Source organism: Cygnus atratus, chromosome 1 (assembly GCF_013377495.2).
Source record: "Cygnus atratus isolate AKBS03 ecotype Queensland, Australia chromosome 1, CAtr_DNAZoo_HiC_assembly, whole genome shotgun sequence".
NCBI lineage: Eukaryota > Metazoa > Chordata > Aves > Anseriformes > Anatidae > Cygnus > Cygnus atratus.
Genome location: NC_066362.1, coordinates 71,183,009 through 71,209,063, shown reverse-complemented (window position 1 = coordinate 71,209,063; position 26,055 = coordinate 71,183,009). Strand labels below are relative to the sequence as shown.

At 44.5% G+C, this 26,055-nt stretch overlaps 1 protein-coding gene across 1 annotated transcript; it reads right to left on the bottom strand.

The window, feature by feature from the left end:
- Positions 1-2,669: 2,669 nt before the first annotated feature.
- On the bottom strand, positions 2,670-3,917 carry GPR19 (G protein-coupled receptor 19). Its single transcript, XM_035551084.2, has one exon. It carries the CDS (start codon positions 3,915-3,917, stop codon positions 2,670-2,672), a length of 1,248 nt encoding a protein of 415 aa, XP_035406977.2.
- Between the last annotated feature and the right edge of the window lie 22,138 nt (positions 3,918-26,055).

The following is a 26,055-nucleotide window of genomic DNA, read 5'->3' as shown; positions in this document are numbered from 1 at the left end:
TAGACAGTAAGGGTTCTTATAACCACAGTTAGCGGGGTAGAGGAAGAAGGAAGTTTTCTACATAAATGCAGGAATATTACTCAACAAAGGAGTTTCCCCACCCACTTTGAAAGCATCAGAGTCTCTTCAGACTCTTCAGTCACTTTGGGCTCAACCACATGTGCTTCTGCTCCCTGCTGATGGGAAAGGGAGATACTCAAGTGTGGTTATACACCCTGTAGTACTTGCTGCTCTTGTTGTACTAACTTTTGATACTACAGGACTTTCTGGCCTCAGACATGAGCAAGACCCAGCTGTGCCATAATTGCTCTGAAGACAGAAGAAAAAGGTAATTCTTCCCTGAAGAGTTTGCAACTGAGGATGTATCTTTCAAATGTATATCGGGGGCATGAGATTTTGAAATACAAGTATGTGGAGGGATATCTGACATCTGCATGCTGTACAGTGCCCCCAGAGCTGGCTGCTGCCAGCCTAAGATCAAAGTGTTCACAATGTTTTTAGGATGACTTGAGTTTGAAATGCCTTTTGGTAGTCTGGACTTCGGGATGCTTGGCCATGCCCTAGCTGTTCCATTAGGATGCTTCAAGCAGAGCCTGGTCTGTGGGATGGGATGTGGGATGAAACTCCTTAGAATGGAAAAGAAATAAGATAAAGCATGACAAGTTTATAAAACAAGACTGACACAGAAAGTGGGCAGAGATCCCCTGTCTGCTGACATTGTCAGAGCTAGTCCTGAGGAAAAGTAGAAAATAGAAAATAGAAAAAAAAGTGCTTGAGATCCTTAACTGAAAAGAGGTCAAGTCCTTGATTCTCAGGCAAAACTCTCCTGAAAGCAGCTCAGATTGGGCCTGAGAAACCATAGGATGGGTCTCCTCCTCCCATCTTTGGGACTCTGGCTAGGTCCATTCTGGACCAGCTCAGAATTTACCGAACAGCACCACTTCTGGGCAGCTACCCTGTGATGGGTGCTAACTCTTGGCAGAGACTGCTGGATGCTGGGTGGAAGTCTCAGGAGACTTCTGTAGCTTCCTTGCTTTCTGTCCTCTGTCCTCAAGCACCCATGGTGCCTATGCTCAGCAATGGGATACTGGGCTGAGAGGACCTCTGGTCTGAAGCCAAGAGGGCTCTCCTGTCGATCTTATAAGACAAAAGGGAAGCTTCCCTGGGTGAGGGAAAGTGAGTGCCCTGATCTAGCAAAGAGATGGGAATTCACCAGATGGCTGCTTGTGCTGACCTCATTTTGGGGATAACTAATTATCTGTGTTTTCTGAGGGCATGCTACTATACTTCTGGGCAGTACTACAGGAGTTAGGAAAATAAATAAATATTCCACACACAGACTCTGTCCAGTTCTTATTAATGAGTTTGATGATGGCATGATGTAAAGGTTGCCTGTTTCAGGCTGGTTTTTAAAAAACATCTCTCATCCGTCTCCTGTGGATTTAATGATCTAGTCCTGTAGATCTTGGCAGGTAACTAAGAGTGTTGTTACCTAATCCTAAAGAGAGGAGTAGATCTGTATCCCAGATGGAGCAAACCAAATTCACCTCCAGAGTAAACACTTCAAGATAATGGAGCAAAGTTATGCATGTCCACAAGGTATACGTGTCTACCACTTTGTTCAGCTTAGGCTGGGCAAGCTGTGCTATCAGCCAAGCATTTCCCAGGCTGGCTTCAGGATTTTATTTTTTATATTTTGGTGCCAGATTAAAATCAGTTGCTGAGTGCTGGGGGTGTAGCTTTGGAGTTTCCCACAGCACTTTGCTTTCACCTGGTGACTTTTGGTGGTGCGAATGGAACAGGCAATACCTCCTCTACTGCTGTGGCTGCTGCCTTTGGGCTTTGGGACCTCCAAGCAGGAGAGGGACTGCAGAGCTCATTTTCCTGTTCTTGTTTGGGAAACCACGATTTGCTATGGGTGCCACAGCTGTGCCACAAAGAAGGGGATCAGGACCTGAGAAACAATGGATTTGACAACTCCCTAGGTGCCTGGTATAACCTTGGCCCCTGGTAACCAGCAGGTCTTCTCCCAGGTGGTGCCCAACCGTGGCTTTTGGGTAGACACATCAGGCTGGGTGTAGATGCAGCTAGAGAGTAGTCAGTGAGGGCAAGACAAAAAGGGCAGGACTTTTCTCAGGCAGTTCATACCACAGGACCTTTCTGGAAGCACAACATTGAATGTGCAAAAGCACCCAGCGCTGACCCTACAAAGGCGGTGGGAATGTTATGACTGTTTTCAATAGTTTTAGCATTATGCCAGCATTGTCCACATACAGAAATCCATCTCACAAGGTCTGAACAAGGAAAACCCCAGTGCAACAGTATTCATAAGGATATAACAAAAGGAAATATAGATGGCTTTGTGTGGATTTATGCATTTATACATGGTGGCTAATAAACAGTGATTAAATATGTAAGAGCTTTTTTTTTTTTTTGGTAAAAAAGCAAATATGCTCATGATTCAGGGAGAGTACTTCCAAAAGCAGAATGTAGCTGAAATTAAGTAGACTGGATACATCAAAAATCAATGCATTTAATAAAATAAAACATCTTTTTTTTTTCCTCCCTAAAAGTCATGTTAAAAATATGTAAATTTACATTGGTTCAAAAAGGAGATAAAGCTCTTTGTTCTTGTGGTACATAATCACCTTTCAAAGCAATTAAGCCAATTAGACAAATGTATTTGGAGGATTTGAATGAATAGGCCAGGCAAGCTTTTTTTCTTTTGCTTCTCTGTCAAATGAATCATAGATTGAGTCTTTGGTTACAGTTTTGGCTGGTGCTGGGATTTCTGAGATCCCAACATAATTTTTTTTTGCTATCCTTGAACTGGTAGTGATGGTATATGCATTACTTCTGTAGCATTTCATGGAGGACATGCAAAAAGTTTCTTTCATCCCTCTTCTGAAGTTCGCATTATACACTGAGTACAGGGTTGGCTTAGAAGCTGAAGAACTGAAAGAGATCAATGTGATAGCCATGAAAACCAAGGAACACTTTCTGTAGTCTGTTTCCTGTGGGTGCCACAGCTGTACCACATAAAAAGGGAGCCACGACAGGAGAAACACTAAATTTAACATTAAAAACATCTTGATGGTTTTCACTTTTGTCCTTGGGACAATATTCATTGTCCTCCTGACAGTCCTGCCATCAGTGCCTATTCTCCAAATGTACTTGATAACCTTTTGATAGAATAGGATAATGAGGATGGTTGGGATCAGAAACACCACCAAGAGATGGATGATACTGTAGGTGGCTCCTTCCCAAGAATTTGGGAGAAAGAAGTTGCAATGGTCATCCCCATTGGAGCCATAGAAAAAGAAAGCTGGTGATGCAAATGCAGCATCAAAGATCCAGGATGCTACAATCATTTTCTTGGCTTTCTCTCTTGACACTTTGAAGCTCAGGGGGTAGACAATAGTGTAGAATCGATCCACACATATGGAGAGGAGCACGTATATCTGGACTCCAGGGGTGAGATATTGTATATACCTCACCAGCTTGCACATCACATTCCCCAGCATCCACCTGCCTGAAGTAAACTGAAGTAGCACAAATGGTGCATTTCCAACACTGATGAGAAGGTCTGCACAAGCCATGGAGACAACAAAATAGTTGGTGGTTGATTGTGTCCTCCTGCTCCTATGGATCACCAAGCAAACAAGGGAGTTTCCGAAGATGGAAAACAACCACAATATTCCAAAAACCATACTGGCTGCTATGATTTCCCCTGGCCTCAGTTCATACTGCAAGACAGTATGGTTCCTGCTTGACCTGGGTTCCTTGGGTGACTCTGTCATCTTGTGGCTAGCAGGAGGGATGAAGGTCTCGGGGTAGCTGTTGTTCTGCAGCAGGAGCGATAAAGTAGGGAAAACAAAGGGAGCGTTGTTGTTATCCATACTGTGGTCAAACATCATAGTCATGTCCTTTGCTCAGGCTCTACATAAACAGAAAAGACAACAAGTTTTATTTAATAAATGTGTGTGAAATCAATGAAAGATAATTTTAGGTAATATACATTGATTTCAGAGAAATGGTCAGAAATATAAGATTTTCTGGTACAGCAGATGCCATTATGTGTCATACAGACTTTTATTAATGGTCCAGCTACTGTAGGATGAGCATTTCTGTCCTCTGAAAGATAAAGTCCATCTTGCAGATACAGACTGAGCTGCAGTTTCACCAAAGCTGATGAAATTCACAACCTCAGTGAATGCAATATGCTCTATTGATTCCAGAAATGAGCTGTAGTACCTGGCTGTGGAAGTTGTAAAAACAAACAAGTAAACAAACAACCAAAAATCAAAAGCAAAACCAGACGTTGTCTCTGTTCACTTGACTTTACATATATCTTTAAAGTAGTCAGACAAAGGAGGTGCTTCTTATACTGAGAGGTAGAAAGGAGAGTAATATTTTCACAATAATTACATCTTCATTGATCATGATGCTAACAGCCAAATCCTGCTCTCATCAATTTTTTTTAGCAGCATTGGTGTTAACATCCCTGTATTTAGATTGAAGTACATACACTGTCACTACATGACTATGACTGTAAAAGTGGCAAAGTATGATAAAAAATACCGGAATCATAGAATATCCTGAGTTGGAAGGGACCCACAGGGATCACTGAGTCCAACTCCTGGGTCCCCAAAGGACCACTCAAAAACCAGACCCTATGTCTAACAGTGTTGTCCAAATGCTTCTTGAGCTCCAGCAGGCTCGGTGCTGTGACTGCGGCCCTGGGAAGCCCGTCCCAGTGCCTGACCACCCTCTGGGTGCAGAACCTTTTCCTAAACCCAGCCTGACCATCCCCTGTCCCAGCTCTGTGCCGTTCCCTCCGGTCCTGTCGCTGTCCCCAGACAGCAGAGCTCAGCGCCTGCCCCTCTGCTCCCCTCGTGAGGGAGCTGCAGGCCGCCATGAGGCCTCCCCTCAGCCTGCTCTGCTCGGGGCTGAACAAACCAAGGGACTGCAGCTGCTCCTCACATGTCCTCACATGTCACCTCTAGACCCTTCACCATCTTTGTAGCACTAAGTATTAAGTATACTACGTATTTCCCATCTTGTGTGCTGTTCATACTCTACCCAAAAGTAATTTGTCCTTCACTAGCTGAGATGCTTTTGAGCCCACTCAGTCTGAATGGATTTTTTGTTCTTACTGTTTTCTTGAATAGGAGAAGCTGAATCTTCCTGGTTCTGGACACAATTTTGGAAGATGAGAGATCTGGATTTAAAGGCAAAGGAAAGATCAACACAGTGAAAGGACTTGTACCAAGCTGGATTGGGCCCCCTCATGGTGAATCTTCCTCATCTCTTCCATGGTGAGGAAAATGCTGCTTTCTGGAATAGATCCAGAGAGAAATATTTCTATTTCCACAGGCCTGCTATGGGAGAAGAAGGAAGTATCCCTTCCTTCCCTTACTCTCCAGAAGGGTCACCGAGGATGGAGGGGTGGGAATGGCGGAGGTCCAGAGGTGCATCATGTGGATCTGCCTTGGGGGACACAGCTTGAGTGACAGGAAAGGGAAGGTGTGTGGAGAGCTTTGCTTGTGGCTGCTTATGCTGGGGGTGGACAGAGAGAGCTGAGTGAAATAGTCTGAGGATGACTGTGCTGTGCCTTGAGTGGGTGCTACCGGGGTACTGGGGTGTTAAATAAGAGAAGGGCTGAGTGAGGGACAGCCCAAAGGCCCACGGCTGGTGTCCTTGCTGTGTAAATGGGGCCCACTGCCAGCACCAGGATCAGGAGCTAAGATAGCATTTCAGCTGTGCTATGCACACCATACTATTTTCATCAACAGCTGGACATTGTATGCATTAAAGAGTCTATTCTGAACTGTGTATACTGTCCCTGCATGTCATTGCCTTGCTAGTTACCTGTGCCCTTGATATCAGCATTTCCCTCTGTCACTCTGAGAACGAGGTTTCTGAATTTAGGTGTCCCTTGCTGAAATGACCTGCTGGCTTGCAATGGTGAGAAGAATACCAAATGACTTGAATATCCATTCTTTTTACCCCCTTCCTCTTTAAATGTAGATGGTTCAGTTTGTGATAACCTCCTTTCTCTTTTTCCCTTCAATGCCAGATCCTTGCAGTCTTCATTTTTATAACCTTTACAGAAATTACCTTGCCTGGCAATTTATTTTTTTCATAGCCTTCATGGCTATGAGGCAGGTTAGTGAAATTCAACAAGTCTGTGAGCATGAGGCCAAAAAAAAAAAAGAGAGATTAGACCTATGTTTAAAGGTATTATTCTTCTCTGAGTTGCCAAACTGCTCACTATTAGATTTATATTAGTTGAACTTGGGAGCCCCCAGTGCTCACCCCTCCAAAGCAGCACAGAGCAGTAATACAACATGGATTCTGATCGTTCACTACAAAATCATCATGAATGCTAAGAAGATCAATAATCCACCTACCTTCTAGACAATGTTTTTCACTTGAATGGATGCTAGAGTGACCTCTTGATTTCTGAGGAAGTGCTGTAATGCAGCTGCTGGGCAGTGTGTGTGGTGTTTTTTTTGTGTGTGTTTTGCTGATGTTTTTTGCTCTGCCTATATCTAGCTTTGCACCAACTGCTTTCTCCTTGTCTGCCTACTCAGAATGGAGCCTGGAGGTACCAAGGCGCTGGATGAATTTGGGATCTTGCTCCTTGCATTGTTCTGTATCATCTTCAAGAACACAATACAAACATACAGTCAGATGTGGAAGAGGAAGAGATGTACTAATTGTTTAATGTGGTTAGAGAAGATGTTTTCCCCCAGCTTTTTAGACCCTGTGTTCATTAGCTGAGCTTAATATAACATTGTGTGCTTCACTTGAACAGACTAGATGTACAATCAGCTCCATGCTGCAGGCACAAATTCAGCATGCTTGAAAATGCACAATGCATTTGAAAGTAGCACAGCACATCTGCATAGATGCAGCCACTCTGCACAGAGGCAGCCAGCCTATGACAGGACCCCGTGGTGTCTCTCTTCCAAATCTTCACCCCCGCAGCAGCGACCTCACACCGTGCCCAGCTGCTGACTGTGAACCAGAAAATGGGTCAATGTGTGAGTCACCAACACTGCTACCAAAGCAGTTTGCCTCATTTAGCAGCTTTCATGTTCAGGCAATATCTGGGAACTGAAAACAGCTCATGCTCAGCTGAACACTTAGCTGAAGCACTCTGAGGCTAGTAACAGCTGGTTTTGTTTCAGTGTTAAACAAGGAACCTTGCACAAGTCCCTCCTCTCAAAATAGCACTTGCGGACATCAGGAATGAGACCCAGAAGTGGGTGTTGTGGTGGTCGGGTTGTCAGCCACCTGGAAAGGAAGGTGTGCATTTAAGCCTGCACATGATGCCCTGCCCCTTGCCCCTTCTCATGCTGCCACACCTGGTCTTTCTTTCCCCCCTCATCCTTAGCTGCCTTCCCTCATTATTTCCTTAGTAGCTTTGCCTGGCAGAAGAGTCCTGGTTTCTGAAGCAGTCCCTGCTTCCCTTTCTGCCCTCTCCATCAGGTGGATCTGCTCCCCTGGAGATATCCTGCCTTTGTCAGCTGCCTGTGGGGGATTCGGGCTGCTTTCTTTGGCAGAGTGGCAGGATGCACTGACAGCGCAACCTGCTAAATTACATGTTAGAATTATATGTAATAGAATAATACAAATGGAGCCTATTAACCAGATAGAAAAAAACATTATGGGCTAATTTTCTTCCTTAATTTCCCTTGCCATGCAAAAGTATCTGCCAGCTAAAAATAGCCAGCTGCTTGCTGCACAAATTACAGTCAGTAGAATAATAACCAGATGAAATTTCTTGATCAATATTGAAGAGTAGTGGAAGTCTCTATATAGTTATAGAATTGTAGCACTCAGTTAGTACTTTTTTTTTTTTCTGTTGCATTTTGTGTAAAAGTCAGCCCAACATTTGCTTATTGGGGAATGCAAGTTATATGCAAACATGCAATTCAGCAGCCCTAGCAGGGAACGTACGTAACATCCTCAAAGGCGTATGTGGAGAGCTACCTGGTAGATGACTGCAGAGAAAGGAGAATGTCAAGAAATGTATCCACCTATCTTGTGTCTGAGCTTTGCTAACAGGGAGAGCAAAACCAGAATGGGAGAAGCCTTGCTGTGTGCCACCGCTCACCAGAGACCGTATGCTTGTGCTGGAACCTTTTCTTTTTTTCTTTCCTTCTCTCTCTCTCTCTCAAAGCAAATGTTGTCTGATTAGCAAGTATGATCTGAGATTCCTGCATTATTATTTTTTCCTTCTAATGGACCAGAAGCTGACTTACTTTTATACTAAAGGTTATTTATTCTGTCTGTGGGTTTAATCCTGTTTTTCCTAGGTGGTACTGAGACCAGAATCATGTCCTGATTTGACACTAAGAACCTTTCTGTCTATGACCCTGCACATTTTTTATTTTTGTTTCTATTTCTGTGGGAAAGTCTGTTTTCTGTAGTGGAGATTTAAACTTCTGCGTTATGGATAATGCACCTAATGGCAATGTGAATGTGAAAAGCCCGGAGTATGCATCGCTCTGTATTGGTCTAGCATACAAATAGAGGTTCTTTATCTTGTTAGATGGTGATTCTCCAGTTTTCATGCCCCCACTTGTTGCATTGCTAAGTGAAATATGATTTAAGTGTCAATGAGCTGTCCAGCTTGCAAATATCAGATCTGTAAAAAAAATGGTGATGAGCTCTTTAGTCTCCACTGGCCTTTCAGGTCAATAAGCAGTTTTTGGACAGATAAAAAGTAAAAATTATGTGTAGTAAATATGTAAGGCCCAATTGCATTTTTATTTTTAAAAATGTTTTTGTTTGATTCTCCATTTAAACCAAAATAATACTGATCTGAGTGAAATGATACTTTCTAGTAATTGTGAGTCTGCACTGATGCAGCAGTGCCAAAATTCTCACTTATTCTTTTGAATATTACAGAGTGAGAAAACTCTTAAAACTGATGTGAAGACTCCCTGTATTTCTGTTTAAAACCCAGAATTTTATGCATTTACATGGAAAAAAAACAGAGTATATGAAATGATTCATAATCATCAAACAATAATTTCCTGGTGCCACAGTCCCCATTTTATGGGCCTTACTTTGGGATTTGAAGGCCCAAATACACCATCTTTAGGAATATCTCTTTGGGTTTATAGTAAAGGAAACATATACTTGCTAACTCTCCAAAACAGATCTGTTACTCAGAGAAGTATGACATAAAGCTACAAGAGCTTCAAGAATGACATAAAACCACTGCCATATCTACTCTGCTGTTGTACAAAGCCTACATGGCGTAGTTACTATGTGTTTACATGTTTACTGTCTTGTCTAGAAGTATAGTTTCCATTGCAATTTGGAGCAGTAAAAATTAATTAGATTCACAAAGGAATGCAATAAATGGCTTTTTTAGTGTTTAATCAAAAGAACAAACACTTTTTGCCAACTACTGTGTTTTAGGATCAAAAAGGTAGCTAGAGAAAGACCATTCAACATTACTTACCCTAGCACTAACAGAGTGGCTTTTTTATCCAACATATTTTACTTCTCTGCATCCTCTCCTCACTGCAAAATGCTGGTCACGCTGTGGCCCAGCAAATTATTTCAAAAGCATTATGTTGGTCATTTACTCCCTAGACTTCCCTCTTTGAAGAATCTCTTGGGAATAGCTGCCAGACTGGAAGAGGAATGCTTCATCTAAAGGAGTTTAATCAACATGAGAAGCGAGAGCAAATTGAATCAGGATGGGGTGCTTTTGTCTGGGTGCAAGATGCTAGAAGGTGACATTCATCTTTGCCTTAATTCAGATCAACTACCTTATCAACTGCCCTTGCTCTCAGGGCAATAATAATTTTATAGAAGAGCACAGAGCCTTTTAACCTGTAACTGTTTCTTGCTATACAGGGATCACTGCATAGATATTGAGGCCATTTAGTACTTCCACTTCCAGGGTAGGAATGTGGCTACACATGCTTTTGAAAGCACGCAGATTCCCTCCAGCTCTTATCTCTGGTCTAGTACTCATAAAAGTGCTCAGCTCTTTGCCCTGCTCCTGTTACAAAGCCTTTCCTATTCCCACCTGCTCTTCTGAGACAAACCCAGACATCTGTTGAGGTTGAGCAAAACCTGGACGTTTCTTGAGATTGTGTTTTCTTCCTCACTGTCTGCATTCCAGTAGAGAACACCTGCCCCTCCTCTATCAGGAGAATAAGACATTTTGAATAGAATAAATCTCATGAGATTCATACCCATATTTCATACATTGCTGCCTGCAACCCTAGCTCTATCCTGCTGGTGGGCATTCCTGTTATGCAGCATAGTTAACTAAAGACAGCGTGACTGGAGGTGTGCATAGGCTGATTCAGGTACGAAGCTTCCAGTGCCAGTGTGGCCACAGCGCGATGTATGGTAAAAGCTTCTGGACAGAACTGACAACATAGGTTGACGTACATTATTGCATCTTATATCAGCATCCAGGAGCCTAGCCTGCACTGCAGGGTGAAGTCATGGGAGCGGGACATATGGACAGAATCAAATAAAGGAAGATGTTCTTAAGTTCTAGCACATATAAAGAGTATGTGTTGTATTCAGTGACTGCATGAGCATGAATCTCAACAAGGTTTTTCTGCTGTGTGCTTGAGGAAAGTAAGAGACTAACCAGGCTTAGCACTTGGTGAGCCAGGCTGTAACTCATCAGGCCAAGAACAGGGCCCATATATTGCTTCTAGTTCTGTCACTTCACATCTGGATTAAATCCTCTGCCTGCAGAGCTTCAGCGCAAGGCCTGAGTCTTGGCCCAAAGCAAATCCATGGGGCACAATTCGATGATCATTCAGGGTTGAAAGACACCTGTAAGCCACAAGATACTGCACATTGGCTGACTCTTCTTAAGGGACAGCGCCATCTCTTGTGATGGCAAGACGTGCTCATTGTGATGTTAAAGGTTCTGGGAGAAAAGCCTTCTTGCTACAGTTAAGTTGATGAATTTTTGTCATGTATTTACAGAGGGTTAAGGTTGACACTCAGGCAGTGGCTGTAGCTCTGTTAACTTGAGGCAAGTTGATAGGCCACAATAATTTATTCATGCACCTAAGCCCTAAGAGTACATTTGCTCTGTGTTGGCAGTGGGAAGCAGCCTTTACAGTGACTGCAGGTTCCATTTATACCCCAAATCATGCTCTGATTCAGGGACAGAAAGCAGAAAAATATGAGACAGATTTGTGCTCACTGCTACCTGGATGCACACCCTCACCGCATCAGCATCTGCAGAGTCGGGAAATGGCTGTAAAACTCTTCAGCAAGGCCATCATTTCAGATTAGCACTGATCTAAAAATAATGGCAGAACCAAGATCTTTGCCCAGTGTGACTGTGGGGGCATGAAAAGTGGGATCAAGGAGAAGAGGAACTGACCTTGTGTCCAACCTTACTGTCAAAATAGGTTCCACCTACTGGAGTTGGGCAAGGAGAGTGTGAAAAGCTTGAAATATACTTCTGTAGGCTGCTTGCCTGCCTTAGTGGGGACTGCGTCTGTCCTCGGACACTGCTAGGTTGGACCCTTTCCTGATTCATTGGTAAAAAAAATATATGTGCTCTCTCCCACATGCTTACATTCATTTTTGGCAATGCTGGGCCCTGCCCACAATGCAGCATGCACTTCTGCTTGATGTGAGGAACGCGGCGCTTACCCGGGCTGGTTTGTCATGGTGGTGTTGACAGATGAGCTGTGGTGGATCTCACGCTTGGTTGATTTCTCTGCCCATCTCCTGAAAATTCTCACCCTCTCCCTGCCAAGTGTCCTCTCCACCACAGGGAAAATGTGCCAGCAGCTTTGGTGAGGACAACAGCAGCTTAGCTCAACCTCTTGCTGCCAGTTTTCCTAGGAGAAGCTGAAGGTTTTTTTTTGTTTGTTTGTTAGTTTGTTTGTTTTTCTATATGAAAAGTTCATGTGGAGATGAATTCTTGATATTAAAGCTTGTGAAAGCTGCTTCCTCAGTGCTCAGGCAGTTCATATGGTAACAGTATTTTTGCACTGGTAAAAACATTGATGCCAGGATGAGAGGCTGCCTGTCATATGGCTCCGTACCTTTTTCAGGAGCACAGACCTAGTGCTCACACGACACAGGCCACCTGTGCCAGACAGTGCCAGGGAGTGGGGTGGCACCAGTGGCTAATAGTAATGCCAGGGATAAAGTTGCCAGAGATCTGAAGATGCTTCCAGGAGGACTTGTCTGATAGGAACAGGAGAAGCAGAAGACCTGAATGAGCAGTAGGAGAATGCTCCCATGGATCTCTGTCAGAGGACATGGCCATTAATGACAGCATTTCAGGGTCTGCCCATACTGACTTTGCTGGAGAAGCAAGAGGGAGCTGAAGGCCACGCAATGCTCACAGTTAGACTGGATATGCCTGATGGTGGTTGCTGGAAGGGGTGTCCCAGCTGAGCTGGGTTTCAGGTAAGAAAAAAGCATGCTAGTAGAAGCCACTGAAGTGAGAAGCTGGCCTGCTGATAATCCCCGAGCTGGAGATCTCTTCTTGGGCAGGGTGCCAGATGCACAATATTGGCAGCCTGTTAGAGAGTCTAGGGTGTGATGGAAGATGCTGGAATGGAGAAATCCCAAACACACAAGTGCTGCATCAAGTTTTGGTGCTGAGAGTGCTGTGTTTGTGGTGGGGAGGGGCAGTAGGCCCTACTTGAGGCTGCTAGGGGTTATTCTGCATAGTCTTGTTGAAAGGTCTCCAATCAGGGATCACTCTAAGTACTTAAACACCTGAGGGAGGATACCTGCTGGGGATGCAAATGAAAAATGCATGTGGAGGTTACGTAGCATGAGCCAGATGGGGAAACTGCACTGCACAGCTTTGCAAACAGAGACTTCACAGGAGAACTGCGGGGCTGTAAGAGTCTGTGAGCTCTTACTTTGAGCTGAGGAGCAGAGCTCCCCAAATGTATCGAACGTATAGATATTTCTCCCCTTACTGACTCATCTGAGACCAGGATGTTTAAAATAAACTCACAAATCAAGCTTCCAAAAATCCATATTTTCCATATCCATATAATCCATATCCAAGTGAAGAATAGCTTTTAAGGAGGCCTCCTGGTTGGCATACATTTTTTCTGCAAATCAAGCCACTTGTTTAAGTGATTAACAGTGGCTTTAGCAGCCAATCTTCAAGAAACACTGAGCATAATCCCTGCCAGAAAGAATTGGCTGTGAATCCTGCCTCATACACACAAATGGCCTTTTGAAAGCAGAAGGCAGTTTTACTTCTCCATAACTCTGTGGAACCAACATACTGTTTGTCATGCTGGAAGCCAGCTGGATAAATGAAAAAGTGCCATAATTTAAAAATAAAAATACTGAGTGTAGGTGAAGAGGTGAAGATTTCTGTAGAAATGCAGCTCTTCATTCTGCAGTAATTCTACTTGCCGCTTGGCTTTCAGCAGAATCATCTTAACAGCCGAGCCCTGCAGAGCGTTTGGTCCTGGAGAACGAGCTCTCCTTGAAGAATCCCAACGATTTTAAAGGCACGCAGATAAACACTCATAAAATGAACCTCTGGGAAAGACAGCCTGGCGGGTGTTTGCAGAGGCAGCTATCCCTACAGCCCCAGCACCGCTCAGCACGGCAGCTCTCAGCGCACATACCTGCTCCAGAGCATCCTCCCAGGGGCGCCGCTCTCCTCCTCCTCCTCGCGATCCGTGCTGAGGGCACCTCCGGGAAGGGGCCGCTCATGCTGGAAGCCGCGCAGCGCCTTCACCCCTGCGGGGCTCTGGCGGAGATGCTGGAGACACTCTGCGCATCTTGCAGATCTCTCCTTCGATACCGGGGTGGGTGCAAAGCGACTTTTTTTGGGGTACTGCCGCTGATTCCGTCCCCGGCCACGGCTAACGCATCCTGAGGGCGGCAGCTCCCGCATCCCGCCCCCCAGACACTCCCAGGCCCCCCTAACCCCCCCCCGGGCCCCCTGGACCCCCCGTCGGGTCCGGAGCCGTCAGCACCGCGGACAGCGCCGCGCCTCCCGACGGGGCGGGCTCCGCGCGGCCCCTCCCCGGCCGCCGGGGGTCCCTGGGGGACGCGGAGGCAGCCCCAGGGGGATGCGGGCGGCAGCCCGGGGGGACGCGGGGGGGATCCCCGGGGGAGCCCCGCCGCTCTGTCCCGCCGGCCCTGGCTGCCGGCGCTGACGTCCGGGTTGCTATGGCGCGGCTGCGGGCGGGGATGCTTTTCTGCCGCCGCCGTCGCCATGGGACCCTGGCAGCTGAAGGGAACGGAGAGAAGGAATGAGGAGGAGGTGGAGGGAATATTCAATTAGCTTCCTCTGGGAATTCGTGCTCTTTTCTTCTTTCTCCTTTTCCTTCTTCTCCTGTTCCTCCTTCCCTTTCTTCTCCTTCTCCTTCTCCTTCTCCTTCTCCTTCTCCTTCTCCTTCTCCTTCTCCTTCTCCTTCTCCTTCTCCTTCTCCTTCTCCTTCTCCTTCTCCTTCTCCTTCTCCTTCTCCTTCTCCTTCTCCTTCTCCTCCTCCTCTTCCTCCTCCTCTTCTTCCTCCTCCTCTTCCTCCTCCTCCTCCTCCTCCTCCTCCTCCTCCTTCTCCTTCTCCTTCTCCTTCTCCTTCTCCTTCTCCTTCTCCTTCTCCTTCTCCTTCTCCTTCTCCTTCTCCTTCTCCTTCTCCTTCTCCTTCTCCTCACTTATGTGTGAAGTGTAAAGAAAGCATCAAATATTAAGCATTTTGCTTCAATATGTGTTAATTTTTACCATCTATACTCTTACCAAGACCAGTATGACTGGGGAATGAGTGCAAAGGAAGGTGCCCTAAAATAACATGTTAATTCTGAATAATGTAATATGTACAGTTATAGCATTTTGTATAATATGTAATAATTATGCAATAAGTTATTGCACAATTCTCATTGTGCTAATATTTTGGGTGAATAGCAGGCTACCATGAGAAACCAGGCAAGAGAACATGAGGTCTCTATTAGACACACAGATTCAGAAAACACTCTGGGTCTGTTAGGAGACAGACCCAGCCACCTGCCATGAGGCTTTGCTTCCCTGTCACTGACAAGCAGAAGCACATTTCCCTTTCCCTTTCCCTTTCCCTTTCCCTTTCCCTTTCCCTTTCCCTTTCCCTTTCCCTTTCCCTTTCCCTTTCCCTTTCCCTTTCCCTTTCCCTTTCCCTTTCCCTTTCCCTTTCCCTTTCCCTTTCCCTTTCCCTTTCCCTTTCCCTTTCCCTTTCCCTTTCCCTTTCCCTTTCCCTTTCCCCTTCCCTTTCCCCTTCCCTTTCCCTTTCCCTTTCCGCTTCCTTTTCCGCTTCCTTTTCTGTTTCCTTTTCCCCTTCTTCTTCTTCTTCTTCTTCTTCTTCTTCTTCTTCTTCTTCTCCTTCTTCTTCTTCTTCTTCTTCTTCTTTACTGCTCCTACTTCTACTACTACTATTTCTACTACTACTACTTCTACTACTACTTCTTCTACTACTACTACTTCTTCTACTACTACTACTTCTACTACTACTTCTTCTACTACTACTACTTCTTCTACTACTACTACTACTTCTTCTTCTATGTCTTCTTTCTCTTCTTCTTCTTTTTGAAACTCGTTAGAGGAAGAAAAAAAGAGAGAGAAATCAGAATGTCTGGGCCCATTTTCCCTCAGTTTTTCAGTGGAGGATGGCCTAGGATGCCCTTAATAGACATGCCACATCACTTTCAGAAAATCACCTGAGCTCAGAATGAGGAGGTTGGGAAAGTTCTTGGAGAAAGTATCGTACTGAGGTTGGATCAGTGAAAGGTATCTTTATAACCAAGACAATAACTTTACAAAGCGTGGGGTGGGAATGTGACTTTTCATATGCAAATACAATACATCCTTCCCCAGTTAGAGAATGGCAATCATAATGAAAGCTAGGCCACAAACTAGCTTCCCTTCCAAATATTTCACACTGTATATTTCAAACATTGTTGATTTTTCCTGGTAAGTTTCTTCTTTTTCTGTTTTCCTCCCCATGATTATCAGTGACAGAGAAAGACGGTCATATTTTTCAGCATCTTTCAAACTTGGTTTAACTGAGGGTGAAGGAGGGTGAAGGAAAATTATTATCAGATACCCATATTGATAGAGGGTTGCATATGGAAATGGAAACTGCTGAACTGACTCACTGTAGCATTCCTCTTATTTAGGGACACAGCCTTTAACAGTGGTACATGCACGATATGTTGAAAGAAGGCATAAAAACCTAGAAGTTGTTTTGGAGGTGCACTTTCTCTTTCTTGCCACATATACATAGGGATCAAGGCCTGAGACACACGGTAATCCTAGTTTCTCATGACCTTAGCTTGCATTATCTACTTTACCAGCTGTTGAACTATTCAAGCCTTTATAAAATCCAGGTACATCATTTCACTGCAGACAAACTGGAAGAGCTGAAGAGACGTACATGTCATTCAGCATGTTCAGAGAGCCTGAAGAATCAGTTATTTGCTTCTCTGACAAGACCTAAGCATTTTCTTAAATAAGCTTGTCCTGAATGACCCAGGTTATTCCAAATCAGATGTCAATTGTTCCCAGAGCCACAGCTGTGGTTGATTATTTTGAAACTGCCTTTGCAGGGCAAACTAATTTTCACCCAGTGTGGATCTGTTTTGAATTGTGCATTTGTTCCGCCAAAGCTGGAAGTAGAACTCATTTTCTTTTTTTTGACACCTGTCACATTTTTAGTATTAAAGAATCATTTATTCCTGTCAATGAACACAGTGACAACCCTGGACAGAGATGCCAGGTCCTCCAAATGACACCTGACTGGAAACAAAAAGGTACTTTGTGCATTCAGTGTTAGAAACATGTTTTTAGTGGGTGGGAGGAGACAGGAAAATAAACCATACAAAGAGATATGAGGTAATAGGTGCAAACCAAAATACATGGCAAGTTGTGCCTTCTGTGTATTGAGGCCATTAATGCCTGACGTACTCCAAATGGTGCATACCAAGTCTGTATTTGTAGGGTCTGGCAGTAGGAAAACAGTTTTGATTTATGCACAGGCCCAAATTCTGGCCCATCCTGAGCCTTTTCATTTTGTTCAGTGAGACTAGGCTCTGGAGCTGAGCACACAAGGGTTGCTAGCCCTTAGCAGCAGAATGCAACAGTGCAGCTGCGTAAGAAAGATCAAGCCTTCAATTCCTGTCTTGGTTAATGACTTGGCTGTGCAGAATTCTAGAATCTTCTAGATTGGAAAAGACCTTCAAGATCATCAAGTCCAATACTAAACGTGACCTGCCAACTCCCATCACTAAATCATGTCCATTAGTTTAATATCTTTTGGCCAAATTCTGCTCTGGAGCACTAGAGTAAATTCGGGGTAACTCCACTTGGCAAAGCCCAACCTGGTATCATTTAAACCTCACATATTCACTGGCTGCCCTGGGGCTTAACTTGGCTCAGAGATTTGAGAACCCCATTCAGTGCATGGAATGACTTCAATCTTCTCTAAAAACCCTGTGTTTTCAGCTGATTTTCTTGAGGGGTAGACTGGTGACTTGGCATACCTCATACAGGATCCCTTAGGACTTTTAAGTCTGGTGTTGACTGTGCCCCTAGAAGATAGCACAGCAAGGCTGGAGGGTTTTGGTTTTGCCTGTTGTTTCTTCCTCCTGTTTAAATCCCAAGAATGGTTCAAAGAGTAGCAAGAAAACTCCCACAGCCAAGCTTTGCTTGGCTGTCCTCAGACCCTGTAAAGTCTAAGCAAGACCCGTGAACAGAAAGTGAAATTTGGGGATAACAAGCTCTAGGGACATCTTACCTCAGTTTGGTGCGGAAATAGTAAGTTGCCCAAAGGAAATATGAGTCACTCTCATTTGCATTCAGAAAAGCTGGGGAAAACCTCAGGTTTTGCTTCATCAGGGCTTGGTATGAACTCGTTTTCTTTGTCTCCTCTCCAAGCACTGTATGCAAAGCAGCATTCGCTGGGCCTTGAAGTTAATGAACTGCACCGTGCGTTCTGATGACTGACATTTCATGTGGCCTGCATGCACAGAGTGCAGCTGGGATGAGTCACACTTCTCTGTCTGTGGCTGCCACGTCTGCTACATTCTTAAATTAATGCATATATTTGAAATGGAGGGAGTGCTGATGTTGAGCTGTTCATTCAGATACAGTGGTAAGGTCTGTGACTTCTTTGAAGAGGAGTTCATTGCCCTGGAGACACTGATCTCGGAGACAGTTTCCAATCAACTGCTGATATCAAAGTCAGGTGAGCAGCATTGGGACAGAAAGGATTTACAGCAATGCCAATCAAGGATTCCTGTGCAAGGATGCTATGGCAAGCACCGGTAACCTGGATAACCCTGGATAATGCAGTGTGGAATAACAAATTATTATTTTAATCCGATACACGCTCCTGGATCAACACTGTAAGATGTAATACTCTTCCTGAGAACAAGTCTAGTTTTACACCGATATGGGGGATGAGTAGGAAAGGTCATTAGCTGCTGTGCTAATTGTCCTGGCTGCACACCCCCTCTGTCCAATCACAGCTGTGTCCAGCCTGAAATATGTGCTGCATATTGGCACAGCAACAGAGAGGTCTGCCTGGCTGAGTGCTGTGGGCAGCTGCCTGCGGAGGACAGGTATTTAAACAAACACTCTTACTACAGAGCTGTCTGACAGTGCATAGATCCACTGTATCTACGGGAGTAATGGGCTAGCAAGGAGTTTAGTAGGCGTAGTCTTTAGTCCTCAGCATGTTTCACTCAGCTGAGTAAAACTTTATGTAAACTTTTACACAGTGAGCCAAAAAGGAACCAGGTATTCAGAAAATGAAACTTTATGCAAAGCCAATGAAGGTGACTTCTGAAATGGGACTGTAGCTTTCCTTCCAACATAGACCTTGGTGTGTTGAAGAGAGCAAAACTTAAATATGTTTCCATAAACATATTGAAGCAAAATGAAGTGAAATGCTAGATATGGTGAATTGAGCCCTTATCAACATATTCAACATACAAAAATCGGGTCCATCTGTTCCCTCCAAAAGAAGCAATCAAAGGGCATTAGTGAGGAAAGTACTCCACATGAAGTACTACTGGCATGTCTGCTTTCAGCCAGACCTCAATCTTATTAAAATCAGTAAAATTGCTCCCACTGACTTCGGTAGGGAAATTGTTTCTTATTCTGAAATTTTCTGCTTTAGTTTTGCAAAGGAAACAAGGTCAGGCTTTATCTTAAAGTGATTTATATAAAGAACTCATTACAAGATTAAAAACTGATGATTCAATTCATACAGAACCCCAAAAAATCAAAGGGGTGCTTGCAACAACTTATATAACAACCTTGAATGATGTTCTCATAGCATCCACAATAAATTCTGCTGATATGCATATCACACTTATCCCTATTATATAAACTCATAATAGTTCATATAAACTATTTATCAAAGTAATATTGCTAAAAATCTCAACTAGCAGATCTAGTTGGAGATATGTCAGGAAACTGTGCACAAAGTTTGGGAACTCATGTCACTTTTGACATCTGCAGACCACTCAATTGGTCTATTGAATGTTACTTCTGTTGTGAAACTTATTTCTGGGAGAATATGAGATAGGAAGCTCTGTGGCTGAAGCATAATGTAACTCTAGGAAGCCAACTTCTTTTCTGGGTTAGTTTTCTCATTAAAAAAAAAAAAAAAAGCTGGGGGAACTGATTTCAAACAAAACTGTAACAAATGACAGACAATCCCTGAGAATGGGTTCCAGGTTTTATCATATATTGGCTGTTGTTTCCCCTCACCTCTGAATTTGCTCTTAAAAATGAGTGTGAGATAATTGTGTGTGTCTATTGTAAAAATAGCCATCATCTGTCGCTCACCACGGCAAGCAGCTTTTCTTACATGAACAGAAATGGTAATTTCTTTCCCCCCACTGTGAAGAAAACTCTGGGGTTATTTGTGAAGCACTCAAGCCCCTAGCTTGAATCCTGTCTCACCGGGAGCTGCGTAAGTGGAGCCACCCCTTTGAAGTGCCTGGGGCAGCACTGCTGGAATCAAGCCCTTTGTCTGTCCTGGGCAGAGCAGTAGCCACGTAAAAAATTGTGGTGTTAAAGGCAGAAAGGGGATGCTGGTGGTGCAGGAAGCCGGCAGTGGCCAGGGAGACACGAGCTTTGACCCCATGCCAAGCTGCAGTGCGAAGCATTGGGAGGTGGTGATAACCAGGGTGACCCCTTCCACTCATGGAGCCCCTGAGATGGAAAAGGCATTGAGGTGCTTGTGTCAGAACATAAATTCCTCTCTGGGGCATTGGCTCAGAGCCCAGTTCATTATTCCTTCCTATGACAGGTTCAGGTTCACTTTCTGAAGGCTGCTATGAGCCGGGAAAGGTCACAGCTCTTAACACTGGCTCTGGCTTGCCTTGGGGAAGAATGTGGAAGGATGCACATCAGAGCGACTTCCACCACTCCCATGTCCCTCCAATAATATCCTTTCATGGTCATCGTGGACAAAACTCTCACATGCATGAAACTGCATGAGAAAGAAACGTGCACCAAAGAGGCACAGAAAATAATGGTGAGAGGCGGTTATCATTATTTACTGACTAGAGTCAGTGTGGTTTTGGGGCTCTGACATTCAAAGGGACCTGTTCCTTGTCCTAGCCTTCTGGCTGAGAAGGTGAACTCAACCCTAGGGGTTTATAAACCAGAAAAGGGATGCTGCCTTTGTGCACCAGAAATCTGCCAGGACTTTGCTTACACTTTCTTAGCAACACCAAGACAAAAAAAAAAATCACCACCCACCACAGTTTTGCATCATTACTCTTTCAAAATGCCCCTCTCTGAGAAAGAAATGCTCTGAGAAGACATACAAATAGGCGTTAGATATACGAGCTGAGGGGGCTAAATGTCATATCTGAAACACAAACGTATATATAATTGGAACAAGCTTCCTGCTCCCTGCCTTCCAGACTGACTCAATAACTCTTGGAAAAACCCTCACTGCCAGATAAACTTTATGGTGCAACCCAAAGCGCAGAGGCTCAGCTCCGATAAAGTAAGCTAGGACGGACCCCCACCCCCACCCCCGGGGTTAAGGCTCCCCCAGCCGCCCAGCACACCCCAAACCTGGCGTTCAGGGCCGGGCTGGTCTGAGCCCAGCTCCCCAGCCAAGCTCTCTCGTCCTCGCACCGTGCGGCTGTCGGAGGCGATGCTGAGCATCCCTCGCGCCGGGGCTAGTGAAAGCAAATCACTGCTGCCCTCCTGCGGCACCGGGCTCTGCATGCCAGGAGCGAGCTGACCGTGTCCGCCAGCCTCTCCAGCTGGCTCTTCTGTCCTGGGGAGGGAAGGGAGAGCTCCCCGGCACTGGGATTTCCTCACTGTCTGCATGCCCGGGGTTGTTGGCACCTCCTCTACTTTTAACACCGAAGTTAGGTGCCTGAGCCTGAAGCCCCAGCTAGTAAATCAAAGAAGGGTAAAAGCATAACCACCTGTCCCTGTTCGTCATAGCCCTTTGGAGGAACTCGCTTTCTTCCCTTGAGTACATGGTGAATTCAGACCATGCAAAGGCAGGAGCCTGAATAACCATCAGTGCCTGAGCAGCCTCTGCAAAATAACACAGCACAAGATTTCCTGAATTCTGATTTATTTATTTATTTATTTATTTTATCCATGGTGCTTATTTATTCATTTATTTATCTCTAAATTGGAGAGATGTGGATTTGAAGGGTGGACTGTTTGGTGGATAAGAAATTGGCTGGAAGTTCTCAGCCAGAGAGTTGCAGTCAATGGCTCAATATTCAGGTGGAGAACATTAACAAGTGGTGTCCCTCAAGGGACCATATTAGGATCAGTACCACCTACTATGTTAATGACATAGACAGTGCAGCTGAGTGCAGCTTCAGCTAGTCTGTGGATGACATCAACCTGAGTGGTGCAGTTGGCACAATAGAAGGAAGGGATGCCATCCAAAGAGACCTGCACAGGCTTGAGAAGTGGGCCCACAAAAACCTCATGAAGTTCCACAAGACCAAGTCAAGCACCTTGGTAGGGACAATCCCAAACATCTGTAGAGATTGGGTGATGAATGTATTGGAGATGAATGGAATTAGGAGAAATTTCTTTACTCAAAGTGTTTTGCAGCATTGGAATAGGCTACTCAGGGAAGTGGTTGAGTCACCATCCCTGGAGGTCTTCAAGAAACCTGTAGATGTAGAACTTAGTAGCATGGTTTAGTGGTGAACTTTAGTACTAGGTTAAAGATTGGACTGGATGATCTTATAGGTCTTTTTCAACCTGAAAAATTCTATGATTCTATGATTTAGAGCAGCACTGAGAAGGATTTGGGGCTATAGTGGATGAAAAATTGGACATGAGCAGGCAGCCTACACTTGCAGCCCAGAAAGCCAACTGTATTCTGGGCTGCACCAAAAGAAGCATGGCCAGCAGGTTGAGGGAGGGGATTCTCCCCCCCCTACTCTGCCCTTGTGAGGCCCCACTTGGAGTGCTGCAGCCAGCTCTGGGCCCACAGCACAAGAAGGATGTTGATCTGTTAGAGTGGTTCTGGAGGAGGCCCACAAAGATTATCAGAGGGCTGGAGCACCTCTCCTGTGAAGAAAGGCTGAGAGAGCTGGGAATGGTCAGCCTGGAGAAGAGAAGCATCCAGTGAGACGTTATAGCAGCCTTCCAGTTCTTAAAGGGGGCTTATAAGAAAGATGGAGAAAGCCTTTTTAATAGAGGCTGTAGTGATAGGACAAGGAGTAATGGTTTTAAAATAGAAGAAATTAAGTTTGGATTAGATATTAGGAAGAAATTATTTATTATGAGGATGGTGAGGCACTGGAACAGTTTGCCCAGGGAAGCTGTGAATGCCCCATTCCTGGAAGTGTTCAAGGTCAAGTTGGATGGGGCTTTGAGCAACCTGGTCTGGAGGAAGGGGGGTTGGACTAGATGATCATTAAAGGTCCCTTCCAACCCAAACCATTCTATGATTCTATGATTTAGGACTTGTTGATGACTGGATACTGGTGGTGGCTCCTCAGAAGGCCTTGCTGTCTCATTTATCTTCCCTTTTTCACACATATACAGCCATTCTTTGTACTGAAGATCACTAGGCTACTTCTGATGACCTGCATGTGCTGGGCACCGAGGGCCAGAGGCGCCTGCACTGCTATAACTAGACCTTAGGAAGGGAGGATTTTTAGTGAAGGAATGTTGAGACAGCAGCAGTTGTAGATTAAACGAATGTGCTATGCTGGGTGACAGCTGGCAAGCAGGGGAGGTGCTGGTGCATTCAGCAAGGCTAAATTCTGTACTAAGTTTAATTCCAGAGTAACCTCCCTGAAATAAATAGAGGAACTTTGGACTAACTCCTTTGTATTGGAGAACAGACCTTGTGATTATATGAAAAAGTAAAACTGGTTAAGAGTTTCAGGAAAAGTTCAGTCAAGATAGTGAAACCCAAATGTTACAATCAGCCCTTTCTCCTCTTTTCTAGTAGGGTTTCTGGGGCTGAATTCTTATACACATTTCTCTATTTTTAGAGGGGCTTATGGGTTTGCTTTTATAAAAGAGGTCCAGATGCTCCTTTCATTTACACTGTTGCATTAATGCCTGTTTTAAGGTGGTTCTCTGCTACTTGATCTTACATAAGCAAGACCAAAAAATCACAACAGAGTTTATTGCAGCTGAGTGGCAGGTGAACCGAGGTGCAGGACATGTGGAAGACAATGAGCAGAAAGGCTCTGGGCTGCCTTCCATCCTCACGCACAAATCCTGCTAGCTAATGTCAATGGATCATGGGAATGTGCATCTGAAGGTAGAATTTGGCAAGTCTTGCCTCTTCCCCGCTTCCAAAGCATTAAGGCTTTGTAGTCAGGAAGGAGAGCCAAGAGTCATATAAGAAATCTCTGCAGAGAGAAAGATTGTTCTTGCAGGAACAGTTATTCTATTTTATTTTTTTTGAGTGGATTTTAATGCTTATCAGATGTGAAGTTCATGGGAGGAATAATTAAGCCCATGCAAGGTATTACTTACAGTGAGAAATGGCTGGGCAGGTAAGTATATTGGTGTTGAGGGATCAGACTTGTAGCAGATTAAAATACATTAGGGTGATAGGTAGGGCTGGCTAAGGGTTGCCACCTTTGAAATAAAAATGGCACCTTGGCCATGTGGCTGCTGGGCATGCTGTGTGTACATGTACTGGCTTTAAGAGCAGTAGGCAAATCCAGAATGAACCTGGCCCTAGCTCACTGTTGGCATCCTCGTACTGGGGCCGTGCCATGACTTACTTCTGCCTAGACTGGTTTGTAAGAGATGTCTACACAACCTAAAATGACAAAATAAGGATGGGCCACTCTGATGAGATCTGTCTGAATCCAGAAGGAACGTATTGAGGTAAATTGCAGGGACCTCACTGACTTATCATCACCATGTGTACTTAGTGTTTTGTTAGGCATAAATAAATAAATAAATAAACGAACAAACAAACATTGGATCTGCTAATCCAGCTTCATGTTTGCCAGTCCTACTTTACTTAAGGTTTGTCAGGCCAGGACTTTCATCTGGAACTGAATTTTCTTATCAAAATTCTGTATTTAGCTGATGAGTCATTTTAGCAGCTGAAGTGGGGAACGAGCCCACTAAAGCAGCAGGACATACAGAGCTTCACCTCAGCAAGCTGCCTCTCCTAGGGCTTACATAGTCTGCTGAAATTCAGTGTGGGTTTCATGATGATGTGGCTATTTCTTTTCTTCCAAATCAGCATCTTTCCAAAAAATATCTGCTGATATCATCAGACCCGATCTTGTGTTACAGCAAATGAGCCAAAGTTTCATTGATACTGATGGTGCTTTGTTGTTTTATGTTAGCTGGTGCTCTGTATCATTGAAGTTATGGGAATTTTGAAGTTGTCAGGAAAGGGAAATTGAGTCACACATCTCCCCTGTTGTTAATACCATGTGACCTATTTTTGTATACTGTCCTCTCTGTGTAATTTAGCTTGTGGGCACTTCAGGGAAGAGGAGAGGAACGAAATGTCCTTAATGTGCTCTGCCATGAAACAAGGCAGGTTGATTGACTATTTTTTACTACAGAAGACTGTAGATTTAACATTGCAGACTTTACTCTTTTAAAGTGTTCATCCCTCAAATTGTGAATTTGGCTTAGAAAGGCTAAAAACATGGGATTCTATTTATCCTTTTTCTTTGTTGTTTGTTTGTTTCCACCAGCATAGTCTAAGGGGCTGGCTCAGGCTTTTGCCATAACTGTGAGAGCGCTAAAAGTTCTTTTCCAGATCATTTATATTGAAAGTATTCATAGGATATCAGTGGTGGGGTGAAAGGAAAAATGCCAGGTGAGACCTGAGCTAATGCCCTAGGAGTTGGCTGAGTTGTCCTCTCCCATGGAGGAAGCTGGTTGTCTAACAAAAGCATGCCTGCCCGTTGTGCCCTTCATCATAGTGGTACACAACTGGGAAAAAGGGGATTACCTGTCTGAGTGAACAAATGTGAGAGGTGCCTCTGGCTTGCAGGGATTATATCTGGGCAAGCACTCTGCTCATTGAAGGTCAAATCCTACCTTTTCACTTTCACTGGACAATAATTTTCTCCATAAGGTAACAGGTCTAAAATCAGTGTAGTTGGACATGGTCTGATACAATTCTCCGTAGATGGGAAAGATAGGTAGTCTTACTGAGGGGGTTTGACTGGAAATCGTTATCATTGGTGTTTCTGACATGACATAGATTGGTCCTGAGCCGCTGAATACTTGAGCTACCAAAATATTGGAAATCAAGACAAGAAGGGATCCTAGATGCTAAAACATAGCCCTTTTATTTGTAATGCCAGCCATTAGCTGAACCATTTTTTGTGTCAGCCATTATGTATAAAATAAAACAGTACTTCTCCTGTCTTACAGGGATACTGACAGCCAGTGGCTTGGAGAAGGTGTCTTTGACTTGCAGGGCCTGAGCGCAGAGCATGCCTCTGATGGGGTAGATAACCAGTGGAGTGAAAGGACAGGACTGTACCAGACAGGCCTTCAGGAGGAAAGGAGCAGGCACAGAGGCCCTGTGGTTACAGAAGGGGTCAAGGCTGTGGGTACATATTGGT

What these genes read in the sequence shown, in the direction of transcription:
- GPR19 (XM_035551084.2), bottom strand. Translation starts at nt 3,917, where the DNA reads ATGATGTTTGACCACAGTATGGATAACAACAACGCTCCCTTTGTTTTC.